At 33.8% G+C, this 13401-nt stretch overlaps 1 protein-coding gene across 3 annotated transcripts in view; it reads left to right on the top strand.

Moving 5' to 3' along the window:
- Positions 1 to 13401, top strand: part of SCLT1 (sodium channel and clathrin linker 1) — a 188564-nt gene that overhangs the window by 27654 nt on the left and 147509 nt on the right. For all 3 annotated transcript variants that reach the window (XM_055317108.1, XM_055317107.1, XM_055317109.1), the window contains exon 6: positions 10572 to 10707. In XM_055317108.1, coding sequence (XP_055173083.1) covers positions 10572 to 10707 — 136 coding nt within the window. The remainder of the gene's footprint in view (positions 1 to 10571; positions 10708 to 13401) is intronic.

Here is a 13401-nt window from a genome sequence, read left to right as displayed (position 1 = left end):
TTTAAAGATAATGCAGCTGGGCTGAAATCTGATATATCTTTTGTTGTTGACTTGTATACCTAGAACAAAAAGTAATGAAATTAGATTTTAGTTCTAAATTCATTTAAAGCATGGGCTCATTTAAAGCTAGCATTCTTTTGTTTGCATTTAGCTGTGTTATATAGCAGTTTCCTTTTTTTTTTTTTTCTTGATTTATCTTAGTGCAATACATGCTCTAGAACTCAAGAATTCCCATGGAATTTATATGTCTTGCTTGTGACATTTTGTCACCTCCTCCCTCCCATTTGAAAAAAATATGTTTCACTATTTCTCATCTCTTCTAATTTCTGAAAGCTTCATATGTTTAAGCTACCAACGTTGGCTAAAGTGTAAAATAAATCTTTTAATTGGGTTTTCAGTTTTTCTTATTTGTTTTTCCTCCTGGAAAAGTTTTTCTAACTTTACCTTTTTTATGATTTACTGTTCTTTCTCCAAAAAATTATTAAGCTATGCTATTCCCTTTTGTTGTTTTTTGTTTGTTTTTTGTTTTAATTGAAGTTCGATTTGCCAACATACAGTATAACACCTAGTGCTCATCCCATCAAGTGCCCTCTTCAGTGCCCATCACCCAGTTACCCCAGCCCCCCACCCATCCACCTCCCCTTCCACTACCCCTTGTTTGTTTCCCAGAGTTAGGAGTCTCTCATGTTTTGTCTCCCTCTCTAATTTTTCCCACTTATTTTCCCTCCTTTCCCTTATAATCCCTTTCACAATTTCTTCTATTCCCCGTATGAGTGAAACCATATGGTGATTGTCCTCCGATTGACTTAATTCATTCAGCATAATTCCCTCCAGTTCATCCACATCGAAGTAAATGATGGGTATTCGTCCTCTCTAATGGCTAATATTCCATTGTGTGTGTGTGTGTGTGTGTGTATGTATATGTGTGTTATTTATCCATTCATCTTCGAAGGACACCAAGGCTCCTTCTATGGTTTGGCTATTGTGGACATTGCTCCTATAAACATTGGGGTGCAGGTGTCCCGGCGTTTCACTACATCTGTATCTTTGAGGTAAATCCCCAGCAGTGCAATTGCTGGGTCATAGAGTAGCTCTATTTTTAACTCTTGAGGAACCTCCACACAGTTTTCCAGAGTGGCTGCACCAGTTCACATTCCCACCAACAGTGCAAGAGGGTTCCCCTTTCTCCACATCCTCTCCAACATTTGTTGTTTTCTGTCTTGTTAATTTTCCCCATTCTCACTGGTGTGAGGTGGTATCTCATTGTGGTTTTGATTTGTATTTCCCTGATGACCAGTGATGCAGAGCATTTTCTCATGTACTTGTTGGCCATGTCTATGTCTTCCTCTGTTCGTGTCTTTTGCCCATTTCATGATTGGATTGTTTGTTTCTTTGCTGTTGAGTTTAATAAGTTCTTCATATACCTTGGATACTAGCCCTTTATCTGATAGATCATTTGCAAATATCTTCTCCCATTCTGTAGGTTGTCTTTTAGTTTTGTTGACTGTTTCTTTTGATGTGCAGAAGCTTTTTATCCTGATTAAGTTCCAGTAGTTCGGGCAGCCCTGGTGGTGCAGTGGTTTAGCGCTGCCTGTAGCCTGGGGTGTGATCCTGGAGACCTGGGATTGAGTCCCATGTTGGGCTTCCTGTATGGAGCCTGCTTCTCCCTCTGCCTGTGTCTCTGCCCCCTCTCTATCTCTCTATGAATAAATAAAATCTAAAAAAAAAAAAAAAAGTTCCAGTAGTTCATTTTTGCTTTTGTTTCCCTTGCCTTCATAGATGTATCTTGCAAGAAGTTGCTGTGGCCAAATTCAAAAAGGGTGTTGCCTGTGTTCTCCAGGATTTTGATGGATTCTTGTCTTACATTTAGATCTTTAATCCATTTTGAGTTTATCATTTATTAAATAGACTCTCCTTTTTCCAGTGCATAGTCTTTCCTGCTTTGTTAAATATTAGCTGACCACAGAGTTGAGGACCCATTTCTGGATTCTCTATACTGTTCCATTGATCTGTGTATTTGTTTTGTGCCAGGACCACACTGTCTTGATGATCACTTCTTTGATCAACCTGAAATCTGGCATTGTGATACCCCCAGCTCTGTTTTTCTTTTTCAATATTCCCCTGGCTATTCGCGGTCTTTTCTGATCCAATACAAATATTAAGATTATTTGTTCCAACTCTGTGAACAAAGTCCATGGTATTTTGTTAGAGATTGCACTGAACATGTAAATTGCTCTAGGTAGCAGAGACTTTTTTACAATACTTATTCTTCCAATCCATGAACATGGGATGTTCTTCAATCTCTTTGTGTCTTCCTCAGTTTCTTTCAGAAGTATTCTATAGTTTGTAGGGTATAGATCCTTTACTTCTTTGGGTAGGTTTATTCTTAGGTATCTTATGCTTTTGGATGCAATTGTAAATGGGATTAACTCCTTAATTTCTCTTTCTTCAGTCTCATTGTTGGTGTATAGAAATTCCACTGATTTCTGGGCATTGATTTTGTATCCTGTCACATTGCTGAATTGCTGTATGAGTTCTAGCAATCTTGGGGTAGAGTCTTTCTTTGGGGTTTTACAGTATCATGTTATCTGCGAAGAGGGAGAGTTTGACTTCCTCTTTGACAATTTGAATGCCTTTTATTTCTTTTTGTTGCCTGATTGCTGAGGCTAGGACTTCTAGTGCTATGTTGAACAGCAGTGGTGAGAATGGACATCCCTGTCGTGTTCCAGATCTTAGGGGAAAGGCTCTCGGTTTTTCCCCATTGAGAATGATATTCATTGTGGGCTTTTCATTTATAGCTTTTAAGATATTGAAGACTATCCCCTCTATCCCTGCACTCTGAAGAGTTTTGATCAGGAATGGTTGCTATATTTTGTCAAATACTTTCTCTGCATATATTGAGAGGATCATATGGTTCTTGTTTTTTTCTCTTGTTGATGTGATCTATTACATTGATTGCTTTATGAGTGTTGAACCACCGTCTCAGGGATAAATCCTACTTGGTTACGATGGATGTATTGTTGGATCCTATAGGCTAATATCTTGTTGAGAATTTTTGCATCTGTGTTCATCAGGGATATTGGTCTGTAATTCTCCTTTTTGGTGGGGTCTTTGTCTTGTTTTGGAATCAAAGTAATGCTGGCCTCATCAAACGAGTTTGGAATATTCTATTTTTTTCTATCCTTCTGAATAGCTTTAGTAGAATAGGTATTATTTCTTCTTTAAATGTTTGATAGAATTCCCCTGGAAGCCAGCTGGCTCTGGACTTTTGTGTCTTGGGAGGTTTTTGATGACTGCTTCAATTTCCTTGCTGATTATTGGCCTGTTCAGGTTTTCTATTTCTTCCTGTTCCAATTTTGGTAATTAGTGGTTTTCCAGAAATGCGTCCATTTCTTCTAGATTGCCTAATTTATTGGTGTATAGCTGCTCATAATACGTTTTTAAAATCGTTTGTATCTCCTTGGTATTGTTTGTAATCTCTCCTCTTTCATTTGTGATTTTATTAATTTGAGTCTTTTCTCTCTTGTTTTTAATAAGGCTGGCTAGGGGTTTATCTACCTTATTAATTCTTTCAAAGAACCAACTCCTGGTTTTGTTGATCTGTTCTACAGTTCTTCTGGTCTCTATTTCACTGAGTTCTGCTTGAATCTTTTTTATCTCTCTTCTTCTGCTGGGTGTAGGTTTTATTTGCTGTTCCTTCTCCAATTCCATTAGTTGTGAAGTTAGCTTTTGTATTTGAGTTTTTTCCAGTTTTTGGAGGAAGGCTTGCATTGCCAAATACTAATTTTTATTGTTTATTTTATTATTCAGGGTAGGGAAGATATTTGTTGCCTCCATAAGAGCCATTTTTCTTCTTTCATTCAACTCTGATTTTGTTTCAGTGTCAATGTGCTCATGGGAGATGAGTTGCCACCACAATCGTAAATGATAAGTCTTTTATTTAAACTAGTTTGAATTTCTTTTTACCAGGGATTGGTCTAGGAATGAACATGAGACCCTATTTTTAGCCAGTGATATATAAGAGAAAGTCTGTTGTAGAGCTTCTGGTAAAACATTTTCTCCCTGATTGGGGAAAAAAGAAGAAGACAAAGCTTTAACCTCTTCTGGCTTCTTGTCATTTTAGGAAGTGATGTGTGCAGGGCACCTGGGTAACTTGGTGGTTGAGTGTCTGCCTTTGGCTCAGATCATGATCCTGGGGTCCTGGAATCAAGTCTTGCATGGGGTTCCCCATAGGGAAACTGCTTCTCCCTCTGCCTATGTCTGCTTTTTTCTCTGTATCTCTCATGAGTAAATAAATAAAATCTTGAAAAAGAAGGAAGGAAGGAAGGAAGAAAAGAAAAAAGAAAAGTGTGAAGTTGGTATAGCCATTTTGTAACCATGTGGGGAGATATCAAGATTGAAAGAAGGGAAAGATGAGAAACCTTGTGGTCTTTATTACATTATCAAACTGCTGAAACAAATCTGGAACCACTTACTCTTCCGATTTAATATTAGATGAGGTAATAAAATAGTCATTCATTTGTAAGTATTTATTAAGTACTTAGTAAGTGCCAGGCACCATTCAAGGAAAACAGTGATAAAAAAGACAAAAATGACCAGCCATCCTTGGGGCACCTGGGTGGCTCAGTTGGTTAAGCGTCTAACTCTTGATTTCAACTCAGGTCATGATATCAGTGTCCTAGGATTGAGTCTCAAGTTGGGCTCCCTGCTCAGTGGGGAGCTTGCTTGTCCCTCTATTCCTTTGCCCCTTCCCCCACTAGTGTGTGCACGTGCTCTCTCACTCTCAAAGAAATAATCTTTTTTTTTAAATGGCCATCATTTTTTGTTAGTCATTTTATTACAGCCAAAATATACTGATAGACTTACTTGCATCTGGCAGAGATTCATAAACTACAGCCTATGGACCAAATTTGGCCTCTTATCTCTTTTTGTAAATAAAAGTTTTTTGACTCACAGCCACACTCATTCATTGATATGTTGTCCATGTTAGATACTGCTGTTCTTGTGCTACTTGAGGTGCTGTGGGGAAGACCATCCCAAAAGTCTACCAAAATCCTAAGCTTTATAAAGTTTTAAGTTTCTATTTCAAATCTTGTATAAAGCCAGAGCTACCCTGATTTCTCTGTCTCTGTTTATAACTTTGTTTTTGTTCTGATTACTAGTCTCTAGTCACACCAGCCTTCTTATTTAGCTTCCTTAAATCTGGCAAACCAATTTCCCCTGAAGACCTTACTGATTTCTTCTGCCTAGAGTGCTCTTCTCCAGACCACACGGTACTGTCTCCTTCCCTTTGTTCAGATCTTTTATCAGGAAAGCATTCCCTGACTACATTTCTAGCTATTTCCACTCTCGTATTTCTTTTTTCTGTAATACAATTTTATTTATGGCACTTATTTCTATTTGAAATTATTTGCTTGCTTATTTGTCTTACCTACTAGAATGTATCCTTCATGAGAACAAGGCCCTTGTCTATTCTTACTTAACTGCTTTATACCTACTACCATCAACTAGTGCTCTTCTATGCATAAACCATATAAGTATAATTCTTTAAAATTTTGAGTTTCATTGTCTCTAAAAAGTAAAAACTTAGAGATCTTTTTGATCTCCTTTTGATCTTCTGTGATTTTATAATTTTTCTGACTTTTTGTAGTTACCTTTAATTGAATAGCAGTTCTTTAATGACTCATCTTTATTGAGCCTTTCATTTTCAGTTTAGGTTTCATGGAAAAAAACAACTCTTTTATACTCTAATTTTACCACTTTGGGTCATATGTAATTATGCAATCATAATAACAGGTTCATGCAGCTATGATATAGATTGACTGTTCCAACCTCTTTTTAATATGCCTTCCTGTACTACAGAAGCTGGAAACTGAAAACTAGCTCATGATGTGAATTAGGTTCTGCTAATAAGTGCTTGTAAAATACCTAAATTAGGAGATAAGTAGGAGGAGAAGCAGTATCTGAGGATCTATTTTTATGACTGAGAATCTAACGAGTATAGTGTGGCTCTAGAGTTGATAATTCTGGGTAGCCACTTCTATCAAAGCTAAGGCAGGGTTCCTGCAGGCAATAGCTCTCTGACAGTAACATCCTAATTCCAGGATCTCAGATAAAAAGGTGTGATCTTGGAACCAGTAGTTAGTATAGTTGCTTCCTGATTGTCTAGCTTTGTAACTGTGGTCTGTGTATCAGTTCTTTTAGCAGATCAGTTTTGTAATTAGCTAAACCAGTAAGATTAACTTTTTTAGAAGTTGCACTAAAAAGCAGAGAGCAACTAATCAGTGTTGACAGCAGAAAAAATGAGTGCTACTCGTTGATAATGATAACACTGTCTACCTCCACAAAGCTTTATATGATTTCTCTTCTTACTCTCAAGCCATCCAAAATGATGGAACTTTCTTCTTTTTATTTTTCCAAGACTCTTGCATTTTGACTTAATTATTATATATTTGAATAAGTACAACTAGAACCGGAAGTCCTATTATCTTGTATATAATACCTCTTCAGATATTTGGTGAACATGATTAAATTATTGATGTCTAATCTTCAAGATTTGTTAATGATACATAAAAAAAAACAACAATGGTTTGGAAAAAATTAAAAGTTGTTTGTAGCAGCTTTATTCACAATTCCAAAACTTGGACACAACCAAGATGTCCATCAATGGGTGATTGGATAAATACACTGTGGTACATCCAGACTGTGGAATATTATTCAGCAATAAAAAGAAATGAACTATCAGACCTGGAGAAAGTATGGAGGAACCCTACGTAGATACTAGTAAGTGAAAGAAGCCAATCTGAAAAGGCTACAGATTGTATGATTCCACTATATGACATTCTGGAAAAGACAAAACTATGGAGACAAGGGGCACCTGGTTGGTGCAGTTCATTGGGCAGCTGACTCTTGTTTTCAGCTCAGGTCATGATCTTGGGGTGGTAAGATCAAGTCCTGTGTTGGTCTCCAGGCTCAGTGTAGAATCTGCTTAAGATTGTCTCTTCCGCCCCCTCTGCCCCTCCCTTGACCATGTGCACAAGGTCTCCCCCTCTTAAATAAGAAATCTTAAAAAACCAAAAACAAAACAACTATGGAGGACAGTAAAATGATCAGTGGTTGCCAGGGCCTGTGGGGAGAGAGTAGGATTGGATAGGATGAAAAGGCAGAGGACATAGGATTTTTAGGGCAAACTATTCTGTAAGACACTGTAATGATGATGATACATGTCATTGTAGGATGTATAACTCTATAAGAGTGAACCCTAACGTAAACTATAGACTTTGAGTGATTGAGTCTATGTATGTTTATCAGTTGCAACAAAATATATCATTCTGGTGATGGAGATCATGCTGATGGGTGCCAGGGAGTTTATTGGGGAATCTCTCTACTTTCTGCTTGCTTTTGCTGTGAATCTAAAACTGCTCAAAAATATCTTATTTTTTTAAAGAGTCACCTAAAATGAGCACATTAAAAAAATAAATCAGAAGAAAGCATGAAAAGAGAGAAAATCATAATAGGGCATATAGAAACAAATACTAAGGTAGTAGATGTAAACCCAAATATATTAGTAATTATATTAAATTTCAGTGTATTACATGCTACAATTAAAAGTGATGTCTCGGAGGAGATTAAAAAAAGAAACCAATTGTAGAATACACTTATTAGAGAGGTTCCTAAAATGTAATATAGAATGGATACAAAATAAAAGGATGGAAAATAGATATACCATGCAAGTGCTAGCCAAAAGAAAGCAAATAATATCAGACACAGTAGACTTTAATGCAGAACAGATTATTAGGAATAAAAAGGGACAATGATAAAGATTCAATTTTCCCAAAAGATATGACAATTTTAAAATTGTAAGCACTCAATAACAAAGTCCAGAATGGAAATTTTTCAGTTTTTCTATTATTCTAGAATTGAAAACTTCAATGGTAGCATTGAAGACAGACCAATTAAATTTTTTAAAAGTACTTAAAAGCATCAATAACAAAAGGTTGTTTTTAAATACTTTATTTTTCCTGATAGAAAATGTTTAATAAGAGAAAAGTGACCAATACATAAATATAATGACAATTTTTTAAAAGGCACCCCAGGTCCCAGGGAAAAACTGTGATAGTAGGAGATATAAACAGATTGTTCTCAGTAATTGGAAACAACCAAAAAATTAAGAGTATGTAATATTTGAACAATGCAGTTAACAAATCTGTAAGAAACATATATTGAATACTAATCCCCAATACTCCAGAATACATATTCTTTTTAAGTACACATATAACACTTCCACAATCGACCAGTTCCAAAAAATATCTTGGGTTTTTAAAGTATCAATATTACTCTGATTATATTCTTTGATGACAGTGAAAACTATACTAGAAATCAGCTTTTTTAAAGGTAACTAGAAAATTCCCAACTGTAGTTTAGTTAAGCAACTTCTAAATGTTACTTATAGGCCAAGGGATTAATAATGAAAAATTAAAACATACTTTTTACTGGTTGATAATGAAAGTCATCAAAGGTTGTAGGTTGCAGCTAAGACCATTCTTAGAGGGAAATCTATCATCTTAACTATATATATTAGAAAAGAAATTCTAAAAATCAGTGATCTCTAAGAATTTGCAGAAGAGGTTAGAAGAAGACAGTAAACTAAACCAAAATTATAAAATACCTGAGGAATTGGAGCACGTTGGGCAAGAGCCAGCAAGCATTGCAAACTGCAAGATGGGACACTTTGTCCCTAAGTACTTAAGGTACTAAAACAAAAATAATCTATACATGGGCAGTCCTTGCTATGTATGATAGTGCAGGACTAGAAAAATGACCTTGGAAGCTGAAACTATGGAAAGTGATCTTAATCAGTGGATGAAAATTATGCTTTTTTCCTGTGACCTTTAAAAATTTTTGTAAAAATACTGATAACTGTCTTACTGTTATTTAGAACTGTATAAATACCCCGGTCCTTAGAACCCCGGTTCTAAGGAATGAGTTTTTTACAAAGAAATAAAACACTTTAATTCTCAATGTTTCTAATGTTTTTAGTATACTAAATAAGTATTTTTACTATATTTTTCATTTCATTTAAAATTACTCTAGAGGAGTATACCGAGTTATTTATAATAGAAATATCTGTATAATGGAAATAATGGAATATGATGCCATCATTAAAATATTTATAGGAAAGTGTTTTATAATATGAAAGAATGCATATGTTTCAGTAATAGAGTTTAAAAGGCAGATTATAAAAAATTAGCAGTATGGTATATCTGTTTTTAATAGAGAGCAAAAATTCTACTAGAAAATAAATCACACCATTAATAATGGTTTTTCTCTAGGACTTGGGATGTCTTTTTAAAAATTCTTATATTTTACAAAATATTTTTTAAAATACCAGAAATACTTAAACCCATGATTATATAGTCAGTTAATCTTCGACAAAAGAGGCAAGAATATGCAATGGGAAAAAAGTCTCTTCAACAAATGATACGGGGAAACTGGGCAGCTACATGCAAAAGAATGAACCTTTGGGTTGTTGATAATTTTAAGTACTTTTAAATTTTTTAACTAGAGAATAATTAGCAAGCTCTTGTCCTTTCCTTAGGGAGTGATTATTTTTTTTTGTTTCTAAAGTTAATAATCCTGTGAGTTTTATTATGTTTAATGAACTTTATTTTAAATAAATATATTCTAAAAATTAGTATTGAATTTTTCTAGTTTCAAAGGAGATTTTTAATATCAGTAGGTAATTCTCTTTATTTTAAATAGATGCAGTTTCTTTGGGAAACTACCTTGAGATGTGTTTTATAAATAACCTCTGTTTATAATTTATGAATTAAAGGTTTTCAAGTTTTTCTGATATTATAAAAACTTTTTCCCTTTTAGGTTTCTATCATTTTTAAATAAAACAGTCTTTTTAGATGTATCTTTCTATAACTTTCTTTTGGTAGCTGTATTAAAGCATAAATATCTATAATGTTAAGATTAAAATTGAACTTGACGCTTTCAGAGTTATGGTCAAGCTTATGTAAAATATACTGAAAAATAAAGCTTCTAATTTTGATTTCATAACCAGCAACAATTTTATCCTACTCTGTTTATTAACTGGATCTAATAAGATGTCACCTGAGTTCTGTGAAACACAATGAAGAAAATAAATAATTCTGCAGCATTTTATATCCCATTTCCTTTTAGTTGACTATATAAAAAAAAAATAAATGGAACCACTATTATATTTACAATTTTTTCTGAATGCCTATTTCATCAATTAATAGTATATAATACCTAAATCTTACTATCTTGAAAAAATAAAATCTTAGGATACACTGAGTTATTCTTGCTTTTACTCTGACAAATTTGATGCATTTGAAATTGTTATATTTTTATTCTCAGAGCACAGTATTTAATGGTGGTTAACAATTCTAATTTTTAAGGTCTACTTAAAAATTATTTTTGTGTAAAGAATTTTTTTAAAGAATGCTTTTTGACCCAAATGTTTATTTAGTTTTCCCTGAAATAGTGATTACCATTAGTAAAATGAATTTATATTATTATTGTGTCAACTGTTTTTTCTACAGGTTGCACAGCGAATTAAAAGATGCTATTGAAAAACAACTAGAGACCTTTCCCTTTGGCACAGACATGGGAAGTGATATATATACAGATGATGAAACAGTCAGGAATCTGCAAGAACAATTACAACTAGCCAATCAAGTGAGTGACATAAATTTTTTTAAATTAAATTCTGAATAAACAGAGCTTTTAAAATCCCTGTTATTCATTATTCATGAGTGGATAACAGAATAGCAAAATTAATACTTTGCGATTTTCTACAATTTACAAGAATAGTTAGCATGTAACAAAACTTATACTATGTACCTTCCCTGGTTGTTAAAAATCTAGCTACTGAATATATATTTTAATTAAATCATAAAGCTTTTGACATGATTTTTGTGTCTTATAAAAATATTTTAATGCCAGAAATGCCTGAGTGGCTCAGTGGGTTGGGCATATGACTCTCAATTTTGGCTCAGGTCATGAGGTCAGGGTCTTGAGATTGAGCCCTGCATCTGGCTCTGTGCTCAGTGGGGAGTTGGCTTGAAATTCTCTCTCCCTCTGCCCCTCCACTAGCTTACTCGTGTGTGCATGGGCTCTCTCTCTCTGTGTGTCTCTCTCTCTCAAATAAATCTTTAAAAAAATAAGTTTTAACACGCAAGGAAATTTTTAAAGAAAATAACATGCCTAAATTTACATTTTTCTGTGTTCTGGTATGGTATTTTCTTCAATTTTCAAAGATATAGAATTATATTTTTCTAAAATTATTCTTCTCTGAATTACCTTTTCTCCTTTTTTCCTCCATCATAGTAGTTGAAATATTTGGGAAGCTATGGTATATATTTCTGTTTTCAACACTGAAATCCGTGATTATACATAGGGAATTTTAATTCACATTTTATATCCTCGGCATCTCATATCTTTTATGAATTTGAGTCTCTGTTCTACTTTTTAGCTGTATGCCTCAGTTTCTTCATTTATAAATGGAGATTACATATTCTTTATTGCAATTTTGATTTAATAGTTATCTATGAAAAATCACTTTTTTATACCCTAGAAATTTGGTTTTGGAATTCTTATACTTATGAAAGTGATAATTTAATCAAACAGGCTATATTTACCATAATAAAGGAATACATATTTAACACTGAATTTATTTTTTCATGTTAAAGGGAAGGAATTTGAAAAAGTAACAGAGGAAAAAAATAACAAGAAAGCATGCTCTTTCAAACTTTTAAGCTCTAGTTTGAGCTCTGTTCAGACTAATATTATCAGAAAGGATTTATAAATACTTATATAGAAATAAATGGAAATTAATTTTGGCTTATTAATGTTTTCTAACAGGCTATCAAAAGCTAGTGCACAAAATGCAATTCTTGGTACTCTGTATGTAAAAGAACCCTCTTAAATATATACAATGATTATTTGTCAATCATGGCTCAGTAAAACTTAAAAATTCTTTAAAAAGGAAGTGGAATGAAAACTAGATAAGATTTGTAGTTTAAAAAAACAAAACAAAAGCAAACCCTGTCTCTCAAAGGCATCTCTGCAGTACTTTTGTTGCTATAATTCCCAATGCTTAATTTTATTAAAACTTCAAAATTAGTCTTTTTTTCTTTTTAAAGCAAACTTGTTCTCTCATTCCTTACCTTTTTCTCCTCCTGTCTTACCCTCTCTTTGCCTTTCTCCTTCTACATCCTGCTCTACCTTATATTATGTCTCTGAAGACGGTCCTGTTTTTTGCTGCATTTTGAATCTGTCACTTCGTAGAAGATTTGATGAGGTCTAAGTCTGAGCAGTCAAAAAGGAAAAAGCTGATTGGTTATAAATACAATTTCCCACAAAATCTATATTGTACTTTGTATATAAATATAAAACTTTAACTGAATGAGAGTTTAGGCAGTTTGATAAAATATAAATAATATGAAATGTTATAACTCAATTATATCAGAACAGTAATAAACGTTCTGGTTATTATTCATTTATATTTATGTATTTTGTTTTTAAGGTATGATAAAATACATAAAATTGTTTTGGAATCCCCATCACTAAATTGAAAGACCTTTATGGGGTTTTTTTTATTTAAATTCAATTAGCCAACTTTTATTGTACATTAGTTTCAGACGTAGAATTCAATAATTCATCAGTTGCATATAACACCCAGGGCTCATCACATCACTTCCTGTTCTTAATGCCCATCACCCAATTACTCCATTCCCCTCCCACCACCCCTCCAGCAACTGGAGTTAGTGTACAATCACTAAATTGTACACTTGAAATTTATATTACACTGTATATATATACACACATATATATGTGTGTGTATATATATATATATACAGTTAACTGTATGTTAACTAACTGGAATTTAAATAAAAACTTAAAAAAATAAAAAAATAAAAATAAAAAAAATAAAACTTAAGAAAAAAAAAGCTTTGTGTTATGAATGAATGAAGACTAGTTGAATCCAAAATGAAGAGACAAAAACTAAGTTAAATACAATTTATAGTAAAAAAATAGATTAATTTTTTATATTCTGCTTATCAAAGTAATAAGCATAAAGAGTTTGACTATGCGGTATCTTTATTTCATAAGTATTAATTAGGTGTCTATTACGTATCAGGCACTGTGCTGATTGTTGACGATATAATGGAAAGTGTTGGTTCCTGCTTTCATGGAACACAGGCTTTTATTAAAAAAAAACCTCTGGTCAGGGATCCCTGGGTGGCGCAGCGGTTTGGCGCCTGCCTTTGGCCCAGGGCGCGATCCTGGAGACCCGGGATCGAGTCCCACGTCGGGCTCCCGGTGCATGGAGCCTGCTTCTCCCTCTGCCTGTGTCTCTGCCCCCCTCTC

The sequence above is a fragment of the Nyctereutes procyonoides genome, unplaced genomic scaffold (assembly GCF_905146905.1).
Source record: "Nyctereutes procyonoides isolate TBG_1078 unplaced genomic scaffold, NYPRO_anot_genome, whole genome shotgun sequence".
NCBI lineage: Eukaryota > Metazoa > Chordata > Mammalia > Carnivora > Canidae > Nyctereutes > Nyctereutes procyonoides.
The sequence above is the reverse complement of the archived record's forward strand: the minus strand, read 5'-3'. Positions and strand labels throughout refer to the sequence as shown.